The 20966-nt window shown below is 47.5% G+C and overlaps 1 protein-coding gene across 1 annotated transcript in view; it reads right to left on the bottom strand.

Moving 5' to 3' along the window:
* The window catches only part of ZNF697 (zinc finger protein 697), a 34763-nt gene continuing 13797 nt past the window's right edge, over positions 1-20966 (bottom strand). The window contains exons 2-3 of the mRNA XM_061409515.1: positions 6787-7067; positions 1-4729 (exon numbers count right to left, since the gene is read on the bottom strand). Coding sequence (XP_061265499.1) covers positions 3321-4729; positions 6787-7030 — 1653 coding nt within the window. The 5' untranslated portion in view covers positions 7031-7067 and the 3' untranslated portion in view covers positions 1-3320. The remainder of the gene's footprint in view (positions 4730-6786; positions 7068-20966) is intronic.

Raw genomic sequence — 20966 nt, 5'->3', positions numbered from 1 at the left:
TAAAAGACTGATCTGGATTTAATGACAAATATTCCACACTGGTTGCTGAACACCAGAATGCTGTCCAAGGAACCATCATTTAAATAAAACAACCTGAAAATAAGGCAATTCTCACATATACAAGCACACACTCACACAAAACCTGTTATTTTTAAATCATTAAATTATTCACTATTATAACAAACAGTTGTAAAATAACATTACAGTGAAGGAAAATGTGCACAAACTTCAGAAACACAGTTCCGATTGTCTATGAACACAGGTTCTTAATTTGTACTTCTTCACATATGTATAGCCTCAGGATCTTAAAGAGGCCACATGGCTCAAGGGGTTAACTTATCTTCTCCTTCCAACTCAGCGCTCAATATTTAATCAAGCCATTTAACCTATTTAAACCTGCTCTCTGTTCTCAGAAAAGTGCAGCCTGCACTTGACCCAGCTCCCCAGGAAACAAATGATACATTTGCCTCCACCATCATGAATGAGTTGGGAGGAGTCTTCAGATGAACATTTTTAAGGGTGAACCACAGTTACCAGGGTTTGCTTTAGAAATACTAATTTTCTAGGACTAATATAAGAAACAACTTCCTGAATGCAATTAACCTCACTTAATGCAGCTATGCTCCCTGAAGAATCATAAGGAAAATGGAATCACATCTTAGATGCACCATGAGTAGGGTGCTGGTGGCTGGACAGTTTTCTTTTGCTAAGGGATGCACTCATAGAAGGGATCCTGAAGTAGTAGCTGGCTTTCTTATCTATAGTAACTTAAAGAACGGAGGAGGTCAGTGACATCCAAAGATTTCCACTGCCAGTAAATTATTGAACAACAGTTTCAGTCTCCTCTTCCCATTGAACCCATGCTTGACAGCTGGTGTGGATGAGACTGCAATAGTATGAAAATGTCAGCAAAAGACCAAGTGACCCAGAATGTGGATCATAAACCCATGAATAACCAAAAGTTGGATGAGATTTCATAGGCACAGACTTGAGAGAACTTAAAACAGCTGGAAGAGGTAGATGTGCATTTAAAAAAAAAAAAAAGGAACAAGATTACCTACAAATTGGCTATATTATTTTCATGTGAGTCTTACACACTTAGTATTCAGACTTCAAGAGTCAGAATAAATAATGGACACTTGCTTTGCTCAGATTACTCTCAACCAAAATAAAAAAGGAATTAGTATCTTCCAAAACTATCTATAGTTTAAAAATCTATTTGCATTTGTGAATAACAATAAACCAATTTAGAGAGCAAGATCAACAGGCATTATACAAACCCAGATTTCTCAGGAATTTTTTTTAAGTGTTATGATGGCAAAAACATGCTTTCCTACAGTCCCCAAAGAAGTTCTTTGCTAAAGTACAACCGACCAAGTATAACTTACCAGCATCCATAGAAAGTTTGCTAAAACAACAAAAACAATCTTGTGGATTTTTTTTTTCCTCGTCAAGTGTGTCCAACAGTTTGTGAAGATGCTTTCATGAAAAGTAGAGGGTAACAATCACTAATAAAGAAAACAAAACCGCTTTCCACAACTCTACCTTCTAAAGGCTAACCCTAAGGGAGGGATTTTCAGCATAGGTCACTGAAGTCTGTACAAGAGTCATCTACAGCCCCGACTAGAAATGGAACATGTCCAGGACATGCTAATTACATGACAAAGACCAGCTTTGTCAACAAGGACATCTTTGGCCCTTCTAGACTAGCCTTAAGTTTTTCCATCAAGCATAAGAATTTTCAGTGTCCTTATATTACATACATCACAATAGGTCAGTCTTCCTAGCAGCTGAACTGGAGAGCACAGTAGGTCAGACCCACCTATCCACACTGCTGTTTGCCTCTCTTCAGAACCGCCTGTCGCACTCCTGTCCCCTGGCCTTCCCTAAGACAGGGGTCATAATACTGTCCTACCTCACAAAGACGTGAGAAACAACTAACAATCATTCAAAAGCATAAAGCACTTTACAAATAGAAAAGTGCTATTTTGGCTTTTACAGAACCACCAGACAACATTTGTTGCTTGTGCTATTTGGCAATTTTGCATTTATACCTCTCCCTGCTTGTGTCCTCCTTGTGTAAAGTCTTGAGCTTTCTACTGTGCCTCCCTGTGTAGGAAAGAGAGATTTCTGCTCAGACCAGAGCCCATAACCATATGGGTGGAGGTGGGAGCTGGAATAGCTCCCCAGTCACTGCAGAGGGGGAGGGGTACACAGATACAAATGAGACAAGGGAGCCTTGTGGCCCAACACGGGAACATCTTGATTTCCTGGATTTCTCACAGAAGGCCAGCAAAAGTCTGAGCAAACTGACTTTTGCAGCAGGTCACTAGGGCAACCATTGATGGCCCGAGTTTCACTTGACACAAGCATCAAGCTGACCTGGGGAAAGGAAGAGTCACACATGGCTGGAATTGTTCCATTTCCCAGCACTTAAAGACCACAGATGAGACCTGAAATAACACTGGGCCTGGAACACACCTGACACCAGGGGTGGGGGTCTGGTCATCCACACAGACCAGCCTAATCCAGCATGAGGCTAGATTGTTTTAAAGTAGCAAAGAACCAGGAGCAGTACCAAGAGCTCCCTGATCTGAAAACCAGTTACGAATGATTTTCTAAACCTCAGAGATTCTGCCCTGGAAATGAGGGTGTGTAGCTGAAAATTCTGCCCAGTTTCCTCTGGACGCCTCAATATAGCAGCTAACTGTGGCTCAGAGAAAGGAAGGGAAGAGTACACAAAATATCCACTCCTGTAGGACTGACAAAGTTCCTCTGCTTTTTGTGGGACTGCAGCTGATGTGGGGGGAACAGGGCAAACAGTGGCTTAATACCTGGTGAAGCCAGGACAGAATTACTCATGCACACCTTTGATTTTATCCCAGAACTCTCACTCCATCCACACCCTCTCTCTGCTTCCCAGAGGCCATCACGGCCCAACCTACTGTGCTGCCTGCCATCCTGTACCCTCCCCCACCCCACTATCTCCTCTTCATAAAAGTCCTCAAAATGCCTGCTCCTCCACACCCTTCACTCCCTACAGCGTGCACTGGATGAAATCACCACGCTCAAGCACATCTCCCAAACATTTCACCGTTAGGGAAGAGGCAGGCAAAATACAGCCCCTCCCAAAGAACAATTCTTATTCAACCCACCCCTTCGGGACTCCTAACACCTAAAAGGCTCCCCAGTCATTCTCAGATTGTGCCTCCCGCCCCCCTTCCCCGTTTCTTTCTACAGGGTCTGTCCCCAGGACACCTATTCCCCACGTGATTTCCCACCCCCCGCCCCGCCCAGGGTAGCCTCCGCTGGGCCCAGCCCTAACACAGGTGCAGCTTCTGATGCTGCGCCAGGTGCGTCTTGTAGCGGAAGCCCTTGCCACAGCCCGAGCACTTGTGCGGCTTGTTGCCTGTGTGGATGCGGCGGTGGCGGATAAGGTGCGAGCTCTGGATGAAGCTCTTGCCGCACTCGATGCACGTGTAGGGCTTCTCGCCCGTGTGCGTGCGCTGGTGCTGCGTGAGCGTGGAGAAGTCGCTGAAGCGCTTCTCGCATTGGCCGCAGCGGAAGGGCTTCTCGCCGGTGTGCACTCGCAGGTGGTTCACCAGGTGCGAGTTGCGCCCGAAGCCCTTGCCGCACTCGCGACACACGTAGGGCCGCTCGCCCGAGTGCGTGCGCTTGTGTGTGAAGAGGTGCGAGCTGACGCTGAAGGTCTCCCCGCACTCGGAACACATGTACGGCTTCTCGCCCGTGTGCACGCGCTGGTGCTTCACCAGGTCCGAGCGCCAGCTGAAGCGCTTGCCGCACTCGCTGCAGCCGTGGGGCTTCTCGCCCGTGTGGATGCGCTGGTGGTTGGCCAGGTGCGAGCGGCGCACGAAGCCCTTGCCGCACTCCCCGCAGGCGAAGGGCCGCAGCGCCGCCGGCCCTGCGCCGCTTGCCGCGGCGTGCGCGCGCCGGTGGCTCAGCAGGTGCGAGCTGAGGCTGAAGGCCTCGCCGCACTCGGGGCACGGGTAGGGCTTCTCGCCCGTGTGCAGCCGCCGGTGCTTGAGCAGGTCGGCTCGCCAGCTGAAGCTCTTGCCGCAGTCGGCGCACAGGTTGGGCCGCTCGCCTGTGTGCAGCCGCAGGTGGTTGGTCAGGTAGGTGTTGCGGCTGAAGCCCTTGCCGCACTCCCCGCAGCGGAAGGGCTTCTCGCGCGGGGGCCGGGCCAGCGCGGGCCCTGCCCCGAAGCCCCCGCCCACGCCCATCATCCCCACCACCGCTTCGCACTCGCCAGCGAAGCCGAAGGGCTCCAGGCTAGCGGCTGCGGCGGCCTCGGCCAGGCGGTGGATGCGCTGGTGCTGCAGGAAGGCGGCGCCAGGGCTGAAGCTCTCCCCGCAGTCGGGGCAGATGGTGGGCGCGTCCATGATGCTGGCCATCAGGCTGTCGAGCTCCCCGAGGTCCATGGACATGGGGTGGTGGAGGCGGCGGAAGCGGCGGTGGGCAGGCTTGTCGCCCCGGTGCCGACTCCCCAGGGAGAGGTGCCGCCTCCAGGGAAGCACGGCAGGGGGCGGCTGCTCCTCTTCCTCCTCTAGCCGGTTCTCCCCTGCGCTCTCCTCTTCCTCCTCTTCCTGGAGGCTCCGGGAAATGCTGTCGGACTCAGACAGCCCTGGGAACATGGCCATCTCAACTACGCCAGATTGGTCATCCTCTTCCTCACGGCTTGCAACCCCGTCTTCCTCGCTCAGCAGCCCCTCTGCAACAGAAAAGGAGGCCATGGGGATGACTAGGCTTGACGCTCAAGAGATAAACCCAGAGGAAGCCTGTCACAATAAGAGTGTGGGTCACAAGGTAATCTCCTCCCCCGGAACCTCTTAACATGTCTCTCCAAGGTCCGTGCCCACTCAATCCTCAATTCCAGCCTCCTTCCCACCTGGAGACTCAGGGATGGCCTAAAGCTCACCTTCCCCTTGCCCCTCCAGTTCTTCAGGCAGCTGTCTCTGGACCTGGGGCTCTGCTCAGCGTGGCTGCCTGAAGGCCTGGCAACGCGCTTGAGATGGTCAGCTCTGGGCCAGGTGGGACTTTCTGTGACCTCAGAAGAGACCTGCTCCACTCTGCGAGCCAACAATCCCTTTCACAGCCCTAGCCTCAAAAGACAAGGCCACTCTGGCCAACCACAAGAAGAGATCACCTGGCCTAGCTCACTGGTCTGTTTTTTAGTATGATTGATCAGTCTGCAACAGCTTAAGGTGGAACAACAAACCAAACACATCCCAACTTAAGGGCTTTACTCTGTGGGGGGGCGGTGTGTGTGGGGGGGCAGTGTGTGTGGGGGCAGGCGCTGTTTGGGTGGGGAGTAGGGAAAAGGGGAGGTGAGTGCAGGATCTGGAGCTAGCTGATGAGTCCAGCCTGGAGGCTGATCCAGAACACATATCTATCTGCCTCTGGTTGCTTATCCCCAGACATATGAAAGACCATTCTGTGCACTGCAGGGGAGGGCACAGGAGGTCTGGGAGATGTCCTGGGGAAGAACTGTAACCTCAGGATCCTGATCGTAAGGTATTTCAGCTCATTTCAGTCCCCAGGGCATGAGCAGGATCAAGCAACAAAAGCCCAAAGATGGAACCAAGGAAGTGGATGGATGCCCAGTATTTACTCTTTCTAGATGAAGAACTGCAAAGATTTAGGAGAGCCCTTGGGCACTTATCTTCCCTGGTGGCTCAGATGGTAAAGCGTCTGCCTACAATGCAGGAGATCTGGGTTCAATGCCTGGGTGGGGAAGATTTCCTGGAGAAGGAAATGGCAACCCACTCCAGTATTCTTGCCTGGAAAATCCCATGGATGGAGGAGCCTGGTAGGCTACAGTCCATGGGGTCGCAAAGAGTCGGACACGACTGAGTTACTTCGGTTTCACTTTCACTTGGGCACTTTGGGTATTAGCCACGTGATCCCAGGCAGGTCTCTTGCCATTGGGTTTATTTATCTGCAAGCAGGGATGATGACTAACTGTAAACATCTGGATCTGTGCTAAGCAATTCATATAACTCTCCAGCAACCCCAGGAGGGTAGGGCCCAGTATCACCTGTGTTCCTTCTTGTGCTGTTACAAGTGTCATTTTATAGCAATATTTTGTATTATAAAGTGCACACCAGTGAGTTACCCTCTTCACCCTTGTTTACCAGCTACAGCTCCTCCCCAGACCAAAGAAAAGAGATGTTCCTCAGACTTAAGACAGTGTGTGTGCCATCGCTCAGTCATGTCTGACTCTTTGTGACCCCATGGACTTTAGTCTGCCAGGTTTCTCTGTCCATGGGATTTCCCAGGCAAGAATACTGGAGTGGGTTGCCATTTTCCTGCTCCAGGGCATCTTCCCAACCCAGGGATCTAACCTGTGTCCCTTTGCATTTCCTGCATTGGCAGGCAGATTCTTTACCACTGCACCAGCTGCTGTAAGGTGGTACAGAATCTGCTTAATGGTCTCCAATGGAGGAGCCTGGTAGGCTGCAGTCCATGGGGTCGCTAAGAGCCGGACACGACTGAGTGACTTCACTTTCACTTTTCACTTTCATGCATTGGAGAAGGAAATGGCAACCCACTCCAGTGTTCTTGCCTGGAGAATCCCAGGGACGGGGGAGCCTGGTGGGCTGCTGTCTCTGGGGTTGCACAGAGTCAGACACGACTGAAGCGGCTTAGCAGCAGGAGCAGCTAAAAAGCTGCCTTCTAAGAATGCTGCCCATGATTATCACTCTAAAGGAGCTAGAAAACAGTGTGAATGGGGTAACTTCCACAGAAATTCCCCAGCTCTTTCCTCACCTGTGCAGATGTTAGACATCAGTTCCCTCTCCTCTGAGTGTCCTCTTGGAGCTTCATCCTGTGGGTCGGAGCCCATCTCCTGCCCCAGGTGCCCTTCTCTCTTGTCTGCATCCTGTGGGTTAGAACCCATTCCTCTTTCGTCTGGGTCCCCTTCCCTGTCTTCACAGTTCTCAAAATCAGAGCCCATGCCCTTGTCTTGTGAGTCCTGGGCTTCACACACACCCTGTTTGTCGTCTTGTTCCATCCAGGAAGAACAGGATGAGGGAGGTGACCAGGGATACCTGCTCCAAACAAAACAAACACAGATCAAGATCACGTGGGTCTGGCCTCATCCCCTTACCAGGTCTGGCTTTGATTGCCATGAAAATTGATGGCACAGTCCAATAAAATGTATAGAGTTCCAAGCCCTAGGTGGCAGATCCTAGAGACTCCATTTCATGCTTTAAAGTAAATAGAATCAATTGAAAAGGAGGCTGATCTAGGTGGCAGAGAAACAGTAGTAACTCACAGGGCCACATGCCAACTGCCACCAGATTATAGTCGATCTGCTTCCATCTATGAAATGGATGGGTTTCCCTGGTGGCTCAGAAGGTAAAGAATCTGCCTGCAATTCAGGAGATCCGAATTCAGTCTCTGGGTTGGGAAGATACCCTGACCAGAGAAGGGAATGGCTATCCACTCCAGTATTCCTGCTTAGAGAATTCCATGAACAAAGGAGCCTGGCGGGCTACAGTTCATGGAGTCGCAGAGAGTCAGACAAGACTGAGTGACTAACACTTTCATGAAGTGGATTATTCTATTAGCATGGCTCTATAGCTTTAACAGTGGGTAACAGTGGTATTCCCATTTTACAGATGAGAAAACTTGAAGCTCAAAAAGAGGACTCCACAAGGCCAACTTGTAAGCAGTACCATTCTGGGTACCATACCCTGCCATCTTAGTTTTATGAATTTCTGGTGACACTTATTTGATTTCTTTACTGATATAAAAATTTTTTTTGCTAGTGTTAATTATAGCCGCTCAGCCTTTTCCAGGGGATCCTCCTGACCCAGGGATCAAACCCAGGTCTCCTGCACCGCAGGCAGACTCTTTGCCGTCTCAGCCAGATTGGCAGAAATTGGGGATTAAACTAATCATGCTGCCTCAAAGTTCCATGAGTTCTTTACTCTTGTTAAAGCTTGCCCTTCTCTAAACATACACAATTTTTATTTGTCAATTATATCTCAGTAAAACTGGGTTGGGGGGCGGCACACATCTTGACCTCCTGAAACCCACAACAGTCTTTGTGAGGATTTTAGCTACTTAGGAGGGGGCCTCGAAGGAACCAGAGGAAAAGTACAGTCAAGACACAAGAGTAACAGAAGCATCAGGATACTGACTTCTCCTCTAAGACTGCGTCACTACCAGCGGCAGCACCCAGCTCTGCAGTGAGGACCTGCCGCTTCCTGAGTAGTGAGCCAAGAAGTTCAAGCTTTAGTAGGTCTCCTGGGGACAGGTGGGGGGGACGCAGGGACCCTCTGTATTAGAAGCCATCTCTAGAACCTGATGACATATTTTGCCTTATTTATGCACTTTAATTGTAGATCGACCATAATAGGAACATCCCCTGGCACAATTGTCAAAATTAAAACAGAAAGGTATGGTACCCAGAATGGTACTGTTTACAAGTTGGCCTTAGGCTTGTGCAGTCCCCTTTTTGAGCTTCAGGTTTTTCATCTGTAAAATACGAATACCACTGTTACCCCATCATTAAAGCTATAGAGCCATTTTAATAGAATAATCCACTTCACAAAAGTGTTAGTCCCTCAGTCTCGTTCGACTCTCTGTGACCCAATGGACTGTAGACTGCCAGACTCCTCTGTCCACAGAATTCTCCAGGCAAGAACACTGGAGTAGGTAGCCATTCCCTTCTCCAGGGGATCTTTCCGACCCAGGGATCAAACTCAGGTCTCCTGAATTATAGGCAGATTCTTTACTGTCTGAGCCACCAGGGAAATGCATCCACTTCATGGATGGAAGCGGATCGAACTGTAGTCCAGTGAGAGTTGCTATGTGGCCTCATGAGTTGACACTGTTCCTCTGCCACCCAGACCAGCCTCCTTTTCAACTGATTCTCTTTACTTTAAAGCATGAGGTGGAGCTTCTAGAATCTACCATCTACAGAGCCCCTCTACAGAACAGGCCATCATGTGAGCTGTAGAGAGAAGATGACATCAGATTCCTAAACCTTTTTGTAGATGTCAGGTTTATATATCAAATGTATAGGGCACCCTGCCAAGTCTGAGCACTTGAGCCAAAAATAATTGACCCCTGCCATCTATCACTCTTACAGCTTAGCTCAAGGCAGCAAAACAGTTTATAGGTCAAAGATCTTGGACTGACTTAGAAGTGTCCAGCTCTTTCTCTGCCTCGGCAGTCCCCAAACAGGACTTGCAAGAATATGGCTGAGCAGTGGGACTTCCCTGTTGGCCCAGTGGTTAAGACTTTGCCTTCCAATGTGGGGGGGTGTGGGGGTGGGTTCAATCCCTGGTCAGGGAGCTAGGATCCCACCTGCCTCACAGGCAAAAACCAAAACATAAAGCAGAAGCAATATTGTGACAAATTCAACAAAAGAGTTTAAAAATAGTCCACATCAAAAAAAATCTTTGGAAAAAAAATTATGGTTGAGTACGATGCCCCTACTTCGGCTTTTCCTGCCTGCGTCCTCTTAGAGGGCTTCCCAGAGGCAGCCCGGGCTCTGCGACCAGACTCTTGGGCATGGAAAACAGGAGTTATGGGCAGCTGCCATTCCAGCGGGGCCAGCCTTCCCCCAGAGCCCAAGGCAAGTCAGTAAACCTCTTATTGTTTCAATGCCCTCATTGAAAGGTGCAAGGAGGGTAATGCTGCTTAACCTTTCTCTCAGGGAGGGTGTCAGCAGGAAACATTAAAAAAGCACTTTGGAAAATACTTGAACTTGATATCCTGAGTAGTCCAGATGTGGAATTCACAGTCTTCATCTAAGTCCTGATGCCATTTCAACAGCCCTCAGAGAGACCGCAGCCCCTCCTTAATTTTGACGGGCTCATGGCCCTAAAGAACACACTATATCTATCCTCAGAGTTGATGATGTGTCATTTCAGTCGTGTCCGACTCTTTGCGACTCTATGGACTGTAGCCCATTAGGCTCCTCTGTCCTTGGGAATCTCCAGGAAAAAATTCCGGAGTGGGTTGCCATGCCCGCCTCCCGGGGATCTTCCTGACCCAGGGATGGAACCCACGTCTCCTGCATTGGCAGGTGGGTTCTTTACCACCAGTGCCATCTAGAGTTGAATGATATACTCCTTCAATTAGAGGGAAAAATCAAGCCTTTCTCTTAAACACCACAGGAAAATGGCTGGGACTGAAGATGGTCACTAAGCAGTATCCTGAAACACAGCGGAGTCCCTTTAGAACTTGTAACCAGGTCCCAAACGCAGGATTAGGCCATAGGAGAAAATCCCTTTAAAGCCATAAACCGTTTAAGACGTCTATCCCTCAAGGGACTCTTGACCCTAAATCACTTCTACCCATCACTCTCTTGTCTCCTGGAGCTCAGTCTCCATAATAAACAGCTACATCCCTTGAGTCAGCAAGTGTAATACATCCTGAAGGTAGTGGGGTAGAGAGGTAAGAGGAAGGTTTGTGACCTACTGGTTTGCTAGTGACTAAAAGCAAAAGCAGCAGAGGTGGGGGGAACTTAAAGGGAACCTAGTCAATGATTTCTGCCAACCTAAGACCAGCAAGAAGAATTTTATATCCATAAAGCAGAGGAATCAAATAAGAATGAGCCTCACCAGAAACTCATAAAACTAAAATGGCAGGGGATGGTACCCAGAATGGTACAGAAATGACTGCTGCTCTCCACCATGAAGGGCAGGGCTTAAGGGTCTACCTTGGGCAGCAGGACATCTTAGGGTTTTACCTCTAAGCCTTTTAAGAAGGACAGAGCGCCTTCTGAGAGAACACAGCAGACAGCAAAAACGGAACAGTGGACTTTCTGATTGTGATTTCTTGGGAACCAAGAGACAGTTCATACCAGAAATACTAAATAAATAAACTTTTTTTTTTTTTTTTAGATTTAAGTGGGGAGACAGGAGGAGAGGCAGAGTCTGAGTTCCCCATTTAGGGCTGGTGTATGAAATTCATAATACTTCCCTACTCAGAGTTAAGGAGGCTCTGAGCTCCCAAAGGGAAGATGTCCAGATCCTTATTCACACCAGGGGAGGGAGGATTAGGTTCTGATAAGAGTGGGAAGCTTCTGTCACCTTGAGAGATACATTCATGGTACAACATTCACTCCAATTTGTTTACAAATGCATTATGTTAGTGCAAAACCAGAATATAGATTCAGCTCCATCCATCATATTACAAGGTTCTAGGCAGCTATCAAGTAACAGAGAAGGCTATTTAGAGGTAAGGAAGGGCAGTCACAATGTATTATTAGAAGAAAACTAGCTGGTTTAAAAATAATCCCATTTATTAGGATATGCACACTAGCATACATATCGTTATACATTTACACAGGTTCAGAGAAGAAAGTCTGAAGATTACTTATTAAAATGTTAAACATCTCTTGGTCATTTCTAGGGACTTAACATCATTTAATCTTAACAAGAATGTAATGAAGCAGGGTGTGAATTTCATGTTCAGGAGGAAAATGAAAATGTTGGTCACTCAGTGCCCAACTCTTTGCAACCCCATGGACTGTTGCCCACCAGGCTCCTCTGTCCAAGGGATTCTCCAGGCAAGAATACTGGAGTGAGTTGCCATGCCCTCACCCAGGGGATCTTCCTGAACCAAGTATTGAACCTACATCTCTTACACCTCCTGCACTGGCAGGCAAGTTCTTTACCACTAGCGCCATCTGGTTCTAATCACTGACCTAGCAGGGAGAGCCTTGGTTTTGGCCATCACAGACACTGTGCTATGTGACTCAAAGTATTTGCCCCTCTGGACTTCTGTTCAGTGAGGAGATTGGGTTTGAATGTGCCTGAATCCGCTTCTCAAAGTCATGTGACAAGAAAAGAGCGTGAATCCAGACATTTCCAGCCCCAGCTTGTGTACTTGACTCCCACCACAAGCTGCTGGCTCCCTCAGTGCCCACCAGCACCACCACAGAAACCTTCTCCAGGGTCAGATCACTTCAGGGTGGGATCAGCCAGCTTTGCCAAGACTGTTCAGATCCTAGTTTTCAGAATTTGCAATATGTTCATGTTGCTTTCTTCTCAACCCACACCCTCCCCACATCTCAAAATAGTGTAATGTTTCTAACTCTGTAAAGTCAGTAGGCTCCAGTGCCTTCCAGACAAACTCAAGCCCATCTGAAAGATCAGTCTGAAGATGCTGCTACAGAGTGGAAGTGAATGTGATCAAGTATGGTGGAAGGAGGGAGGGAGGGTGGGAGAGAATGAAGTAGAAGGGGAAGTGAAGCCAGCAGCTGGCCCAGAATTAGAATTTAACCTGCCTGAGTTTATTGGCACCTTCTCCCAGTAGCTCCTCTCTGGACCTCTAGAAAGGCAAAAGCCATTCCTTTCCAACAGCAGAAGCCTCAGCACTTTATGGATTCAACCTCTCTTCCTGCCAAGAGGTGGAAGCTGACAAGCACACACCTCGCCCCCACCATCTTATGGATGAGCCATTGACCCTCCTTGTCTGGGGCCTTGTGCAGGGAACCCGAGTCCCGCCACCTCCTGGTGGGGATGGGAGGGGTAGAGGGTGGTGCTCACAGCTCCCCAGTGGCCAGATGTCTTCCACTGGGACCACCAATGGAGCCGACCCTGCACTCGAGGGCATCCCTCTCATTTGAGTAATTCTGTTGGGTGAGCACCGAGGGTCACCCAGTTTTCCACGTGACAAGAACTTAGGCTCGCTAGCTGAGCTCCAGATGACAGGGCTCTGAGGTATTGTCAGGCCTCTCCAGTCGCCTTGCTGTGGCATTTCTACTCCCAGGGAAGAGGACAGACGCCCCTCACCCCCAGGAGCAGGTCCACCTGCAGCTCCCCACCCCCCCTAACCCCCCAACCCCCAGGCAGGGCAGGCGGGACCAAGCTGGGGGAGCCGCCGCCTGAGCACAGACCTCTCCCCGCCCGTTCTCAGACAGGATGGGGAGTCATGTGCCAAGGCCACTGCCAGGTGGCGGGGAGCCAGGCCGGCGGCGCTGTCATGTCAGGGGAAGGAAGCGGCCAAGAGGCCGGCCAGGAGCAGCTCCTTTCCTGTCCCCTCTGCTGTGGCGGGTCCCTTCCTTACCTCGGAGCGGCTCAGTCTCCCGCCTCCCCCACAGCCCCGGTGCCTCCTCCCTTCACTTCCCACGCCCCCTGCGCACCAAGCTCTCCCCTGGGAGAGTTCCCAGGGTAGAGTCCAGCAGGGACGCCCGGCTGGGTAAAATGCTGGAAAAACAATTTAAGTCTGTGGCTCCCGAGGCTGAACTCATGACTGTAACTGGGGTCTAACCGGGAATTCCAGGGGGTTAATCATTTGTCAGTCTTCAAGCATCAACTGGGTAAACAATCAACCAGGGGGATATGGCCCTGGGAGTCCTGCCTCCTCGTGAGTGAGCCTGTGGTCAGAAAGGATGCAAAGGGCAAAGAACTCCACCCCCCATACAAGGAGGAGATGCCTCCAGTGAACCCCGGGAATGGGTCCACATCCCAAGGGGCAGCTGACTTCCCAGGCACACACCCAGACCGTCCAGCCCCACATGCCAACCTCCCAAGTGGCAGACTGCTGCGGTGAGGTGCATGGTAATTCCAGACAGAGCCAAAAGATTATTGCAGCTAAGTACTGACCACTCTCCAGACAGGAGAAGCTAAAATAATATGGTTTCCTCCTTGTGGTTACTGTTTTTTTTGTTTTTTTTTTTTTAACCTGGAGAGGGAAGCCCAAGTGGGAAAAAAAAAAGAGAGAGAGAAAGGCTCAAAACCAAGGCAACAGAGAAATCCATTTACAACCCTGTTGGCCAGAGCTAGTCTGAGATTCTTTCCAATCTTTATGGTCAAGAATAGCACATATGTCCTTGGGGTCAGGCATTTCCTGTTGGTTGGGCCAGAGCCCCTCAGTTTGGCCGAAGGGCCTCAGCTTGTCACAGCTGCCAAGCCTGCACCACCATCCCACGCCTTCTGCACAAAATAAAAATTACTGCAATGCAGAGACAGATCCTAAGCGCCTTCAAAGTTAGACCATCTGCCCTAAGATGGGAAGGCACAGAAGCTGAAGGTTTTCATGCAGGTGTTTACTCATCCATATTTTACATTTAACTGAAATAGAATATTCTACCTGATGCGCAGAAAATCCTTCTGTTTTTTTTTCTTTGCTCTGCCCGCATCATCTACCACTATTCCCTGTGTACAGCCTCAGCGTTTCTTCTTATCTAGCAACTGGGCAGTCCTCAGAAGAATTCAGGTAACTCCTCAGGATGCTTCCCAAGTCGCACTAGTGGTAAAGAATCTGCCTGCCATTGCAAGAGGACCCAGGAGACACAGGTTCAATCCCTGGGTCAGGAACATCCCTTGGAGAGGGAAATGGCTACCCACTCCAGTATTCTTGCCTGGGAAATCGCATGGACAGAGCAGCCTGATGGGCTGCAGTTCATGGGGTTGCAGAGTCAGACATAACTGAGCACACACACACACACACACAACTCCTTAGCAGCTGGCTCAAATGTTCAATGTTTGTACTTCATGGAATCATACACTCGGGAATCCCTTTGCTGAAACTCCTTCCACAGACAGGAAATAGGGGCTCAGAGAGGGAAAGCGACCAGATCAGAGACTGAAAGACAGTTTGCTAGAAAAGTTACGGCCAGAATCTCACTTTTCTAATGGCTTCTCCAGTGATCTTTCCATCTCTTTAATATAAAACATCACTTCGAGAACAGCCAGATACATTTAGGGCGTATACTTACTTGTCTTTTTCCCCCACACTATTTGTCAGAACCAGTTTGACAGAACCAATAGGATGTGTATAGAGAAAGAGAGTTACTATAAGGAATTGGCTTGTGTGCGTATAGAGACTGGCAAGCTCCAAACTCCACATGGTGGGCCAGCAGACGAGACTTGGGAGAACTGATGCTGCAGTTCTAGTCTGACGGCTGTTTACTGGAGAGCCCCTCCTTGCTCAGGGGAATCAGATTTTTGCTCTATTCAACTGGATGAGTCCCACCCACATTACGGTGTTCAGTCTGCTTTCCTCAGTTTGTTGCTGCTGTAGTTGTTCAGTCACTAAGTCACGTCTGACTCTTTTGTGAGCCCATGGACTATATGGCCCACCAGGCTCCTCTATCCATAGGATTATCCCAAGCAAGAATGCTGGAGTGGATTGCCATTTTATTCTCCAGGGGATCTTCTCCACCCAGGGATCAAACCCATGTCTCCTGCATTGCAGGCAACACCAGGGAAGCCCAGTTATGTGACTCCTCCAAGTTTACCAACTTAAAGGTTAACCTCTTCCAAACACTCTGTCACAGAAACACCCAGAATAATGTTTGACCAAATATGTGTGTACCTGCTGGCCCAGCCAAGTTGATGCATAAAACTAACCATCGCACCGTGGCTAAAAAACACAGTCTGCAATAATCCCGTCCTATGTGGACATTTACTCATGAAAACATCTTATTTTTCATAAAAACTATTATTATTATACAGAGAGTGAAACGGAGTCTCAGGGTATATGCACTGTAGAAGGGAAGTGGGGGAAGAGTCAACATCAATCTTAATTAAAGATCTACAGACACATGCATGTATATAGACACCCCTCCCCCATAGCAGAAAGAGATGCAATTTAATAATCTACTTCACTGAAGGACAAGAGAGAACACAGACTTAGAATGCACAGCAGGGAGGTTGGGGAATATGGGAGCTGTTAACAAACAGCCTTGTTCTGGGAGAGTTGGGGCTGGAATCCCTTAAGGTTATTTGATGGGGTCAGGTGACCTCAGGAAGTCTTTTCCAACCCACATTATTCTGTGATCATGTTCTACTGGAATGAACAGCCATCAGGAGAATGTTAATCACAGTGAATAGGGAGAGAAGAATGTTGGGACCAAAAGGTTTGAGGCACACATTCAATCACCTGAGTTTCCCACTGCAAATTCAACAGGAGAAACAGCCCTTCCAGTTATCTGCCTAAAATAACCATTTGGCGTCATTGATGAAGAATGGCTGGTATGTTTCAGCCCAGTTCATTTCAGCAGTGGGTGACACCTCTCCATGTAACCTGCCAAGGTGTCTTCCAGTGAAGAGAAAGCAAGAATAAACATGGTAGTGATGTCACCTAATCCTTCAGTGTTTCCGCCTAATAAAATTTTAAACTCCGTAGTTAGACTGTTTTCAGCATAAAGTGAAACATTTACATACACTTAACTATACCTTTTAAAAATTCACTAACTTGTGTTAGTCTTATTATTTCCTCAAAAATAACAGTATCAGCAAAACCAAGACCATAGAAAAATTTAAGACACAATCCAGTTTCTTCAAAAGTGGCAACAACAACAACAAAAAAATGGTAACAAAAATAGCAAAATACAAAAGGAGAAAAACATACAAGTTAAAACACTTGGAATGTATCACCCAACCTCAATGTATAGACCTTATTTGTATCCCAAATAAACAGACTACAAAAACAAAGTATAAAACAATTGTGGACTTGTGAATGAGGGTTAGTTATTTGATATTGAGGAATTACTCTTGTGTTTTTAAGAAATACATAAGAAAATATTTACAGGTGAAATGCTATGTCTGGAATTTGCATTATTTGAAGTGATATGTCTGGAATTCCAGGACAGAGGGGAGTACATACAGATGAAATAAGATAGGCATACACTGATCTCTGTTGAAGCTAGGTGGTAGTAGATCTGATTTTACTCCTGCATTCACTAGAAAACTTACCAATAAAGTTTAAAAACAGAAAACATAAATCTTTTTTTTTCTGAAATTTAAGGCTGCTTATATTCATTTAGGGCTTCCCAGCTGACACTAGCGGTAAAGAACTTGCCTGCAGTAAGAGATGCAGGTTCAACCCCTGAGTCACGAAGATCCCCTGGAGGAAGGCATGGCAGCCCACTCCAGGATTCTTGCCTGGAGAATCCCGTGGACGGAGGAGCCCAGGGTCAGTCACGACTAAAGTGACAGTACACGCGTGTACTTGTTTACATTCTGAGCAGACCATAATACAATGTCAGTAACTTCCACAAAAGGGTTAGTCTGTGTTTTACAAAGTGTGCCAAATCAGGTGTGATTACAATCCTTAATACTGAACAGAGCTCATGGGTATTGAGAGGAGAGGCAGAAGGGAAAAAGATGAAAGAAATTTAAGTTTCACGATTCTGAATCTCTCTTTTTTTTCCCTATTTATGAAATAGAGGAACAGCTGTTATATACAAAATAGAATCAGAAAACTGTTTCTGCTTTCATAACTACTTGCATTTTTCCCAAGAACTCAAAGAAGGAGTTCTTAACACCACAGCCAGTGCTTGTTTCTTTCTACCATTATTAGTTCAGCCACTCTACAATCAAGAGAGAAGACGAGGGAAATCCCTGGAAGTCCAGTGGTTAGGACTTTGCAGTCTTACTGCCAAGGTCCTGAGTTCAATCCCCAGTTGGGGAACTAAAATCCCACAAACCAAGTAGTGAGGCCAAAAATGGGGGTGGGGTGGTGGTGCATGGGAATAGAGAAAATAAACCTGGCTGGGAGCCCTGGCTGTGACAGCTCTGGTAGAGGAATGCTGTATCCCCAGTAAAGTCAAGCCGACAAACCGATGCAATGGTCCAACAGATGAAGTACATCAATAACTGGTCATCTCCAGAATGATCTCCTAAGGCAGGTGTCTCCAACTTCTGGGATCTAATCTGAGGTGGAGCAGATTTAATAATAATAGAGATAAAATGCACAGCAAATGTAATATGCTCGAATCATCCTGAAACCATCCTCCCCCACCCCTCCCAGCCCCACACTGCCTGGGTCCATGGAAAAATTGTCTCCCACAAAGCTGGTCCCTGGTGCCAAAAAGGTTGGGGACCACTGTTCGAAGAGGATTAAAAAAAAATGTGTGTAGATGAAAAGAAAGCTAATACACTAGTGATTTATGAAAATGTTATCTCCATGAGATGCACCCTGGCAGGAACAGAATTACCTTAGCAGCCCAAACTGAGGACTTTTAAGTTGTGTCCTTCTCAGGGAACCACTAAGGATGCCATCCAAATATACTCGAGATACCACATTACAGAGAGAACAGCTAGACAAGATCATGTTCCCACTTCATGTTGGAAACTAAAGGCTTGCAGATAGTTTCCATCTTAACCAAGAGTACAGGCAAGTCTGTGGCGCATGGAAGCCACAACAGGACACAACCTTCATCTAAGCAGTGGGGCATCTGTCTCAAGAAGGAGGTCAGAGTGTCCAGGGCCCCCTCATGGCCTGAACATCATAGTTCCTAAGTCAATCATCAGGCCAAGGCTGTTTGGGTTCCTTCTGTCCTTTTACCTCCAGCTCCTGGCATTTCCTGGAGAGAGCAGTAGTCCTAAACAAGCTTATAAACAGAATAACTGTATTTTCCTTAGGCCTAGGTTCTTAGCCTGAGGGCCCTGAGAGTCCACGAACTCTGGATACCTTACATGAAAGTGTTTGCAGAACCTTTCTTCTGATGAGAAAGCCCATAGCTTTCCCTCGGGCTCTGAAAGCATACAGGACACAAAAACAAAGCAAAATCCCTGACATGAACCTCTACTAAGAGGATTCATGATGCCTTCCTATCATTTCAGAAAACCTCCAGAGCAGTTTCGGGTTAGCGAAGTAACAGCAGTTTCACACTCTATGCCACAAGATCTTCTGGTGGGCAGGTGGAGAAGAGATGATAGGGACAGTAAACTCTGAATCAGGCATTAGCACAAAAAACATCCGTATGTTTCAAAAAGGATGGAGCAGAATGAGGGGCATGGCAAATGCAACTTGCTTGATCCAATTTGCTGGTTTAGTCTGTCTGTGCTTAGTCACTCAGTCATGTCCGACTCTTTGCAACCCCATGGACTGTAGCCCTCCAGGCTCCTCTGTCCATGGGAATCTCCAGGCAAGAATACTGGAGTGGGTTGCCGTGCCCTCCTCCAGGGGATCTTCCCAACCCAGAGATTGAACCCAGGTCTCCCACATTGAGGGTGGATTTCTTTACAGCTGAGCTACCAGGGAAGCCCTGGTTTAGTCTAGCGTCCTATGTGACAGATGAGTCAGGCAACAGGGACCCAGAAAGGGTAAGTGAATTACCCATGAATGCACCAGTTGAGCACAGACAGGAGCCTAAATCCCTGGCATTTCAACTTGTGTTCTAATCCCCTTTCTGCTCAACCTAGCATTGCCTATGGTGCTTGGCTGAAATACTCAGGCTGGCGACTTGGCATCAGTAGTTCATCCACTTTTCATGTCCTGATCGCTTGTGTTATGTGGCAGGTGCACTGAGAGGATGTTAAATTGCTCTTCCAGCCTCTAACAGCCTGCCTCTCTGGGATGTGGCTAATTTATACAAGTTTGACCCTGGGTTTATGGCTCCCATCAGCAGCTTATTTGGGCAGTGAGTCAGAGCACGTTAATCAAGCCATAACCTACCCAGGACACAAAATGCTTTGTTAGTTAATCCTTGTCTTCTCAAAAGAAAACGAATTAAAATCTGGCCAAAGTCACCAACTCATTCCTAACAAATCATCAGAGTGTTCGCAAAGTCATCCTGCCTGCAAATACATAATAACATGGAAATAGCCATGTGAAGAAGGGAGTTCTGGGATAAACTCAAACTCCTCAGTACAAAGAGCCCAGGTCACATGAAAGGATCATTAAGGAAGGGTACCACCCACCCATACTCATCCAACATGGCCCATGACTACAAATACAGTTTCTCAGACTCACCCTCTTTTCTATCATTATCTTTTTGCTTGTTTTAATAGCTCTGCATTCTGCATGGAAGGTGGTGCTGAAGTGGGCCAGGTGGCAGGAGCAAGCCAACCATAAGCTAAGGGAAGAGACTCCATCCACAGATGAGAGATCTCATGTGTTTTTGTTGAACATTTCTTTAAAGGATCCACCATTTTACAGATAAGGAAAATGAGGACCAGAGAAGATAAGTGCCTTGTCTGAATTCACAAACACGAGCTGGTGGCAGAACTGGGACTACCACTCAGGTTACCCGATTCCTTTTAAGTTCCATCTCCCCTGCGCCAGACTCTCCCAACCAGCTCTGTCATATTCATGGGTTTAGTGCTCTGGCTTTGCTGACAGCATTCATTGACACTACCTTCTTTCTTCCTATTTTTCTTGTTCTCTTCTGGACTCTTGCCTCCCCTGCCCCACCATATTCATTTTAAACAGCTTTCCTCTAAAAAACATAAAAGATATTCTTCAAACTTAAGTTCATGTGATCCTCAGAAATTATCTCCGAATTAACAGATTTTGGATTACCTACTGTCTTTCTTAGAGAAAAAAGACATCTTGTTGCCCAGAAAAAAGCAGTCATTCTGAATTAACATTGACTTAATGGGAGTGTTATGGTAAACAATGAATACGTCTGTCTTTGGTACAGCATTTGAAAAAGAAGTCATCATAAAAGACAGACAGCTGGAGAGAAAAGAATACTTATGGAGCATCAACCTGAACAACTGGTATGTCATTTTCAAAGAATTTTAGGGAGTTCCCTGGTGGCCTTGTGGCTAGGATCCAGCACTTTCACTGCAGAGGCCATAGGTCAATTCCTCGTCTGGAAACCATCCCACGTGCCATGCAGTGTGGCCAAAAGGCAAAACAATTAAATTAAAATTTTAAAAGAGAATCTTAATAGAGTATTTCCATCATGCAATTAAAAATATTTTTAAAGACTCTTAAAAATTCAAACTATGAATGAAACCCTTTCATTGAAAGGAGAGACTTTTCTTCTGCAAAGACTTTCCTTCCTTTTCATTTTTTAAATGCCTAAAGCCAGTTATCAAACAATATTATATTTCCTTCTGCAGAGCCAACAGGTCTTACAAGCTACTGGGAAAAGCAGGGCTGGGGTCAGTGAGCCCTGATCAGTTCTAACCTCATCACCACACACATCAGTTTCCTAGTGAACCATGGTCTTCCCAGGTGTGTAACATCTCAGTAGATCACAATCATTGCTAACATTGAGTCTGGCTCACATCAGCATCAGC

Source organism: Bos javanicus, chromosome 3 (genome assembly GCF_032452875.1).
Source record: "Bos javanicus breed banteng chromosome 3, ARS-OSU_banteng_1.0, whole genome shotgun sequence".
Classification (NCBI taxonomy): Eukaryota; Metazoa; Chordata; class Mammalia; order Artiodactyla; family Bovidae; genus Bos; species Bos javanicus.
The sequence above is the reverse complement of the archived record's forward strand: the minus strand, read 5'-3'. Positions and strand labels throughout refer to the sequence as shown.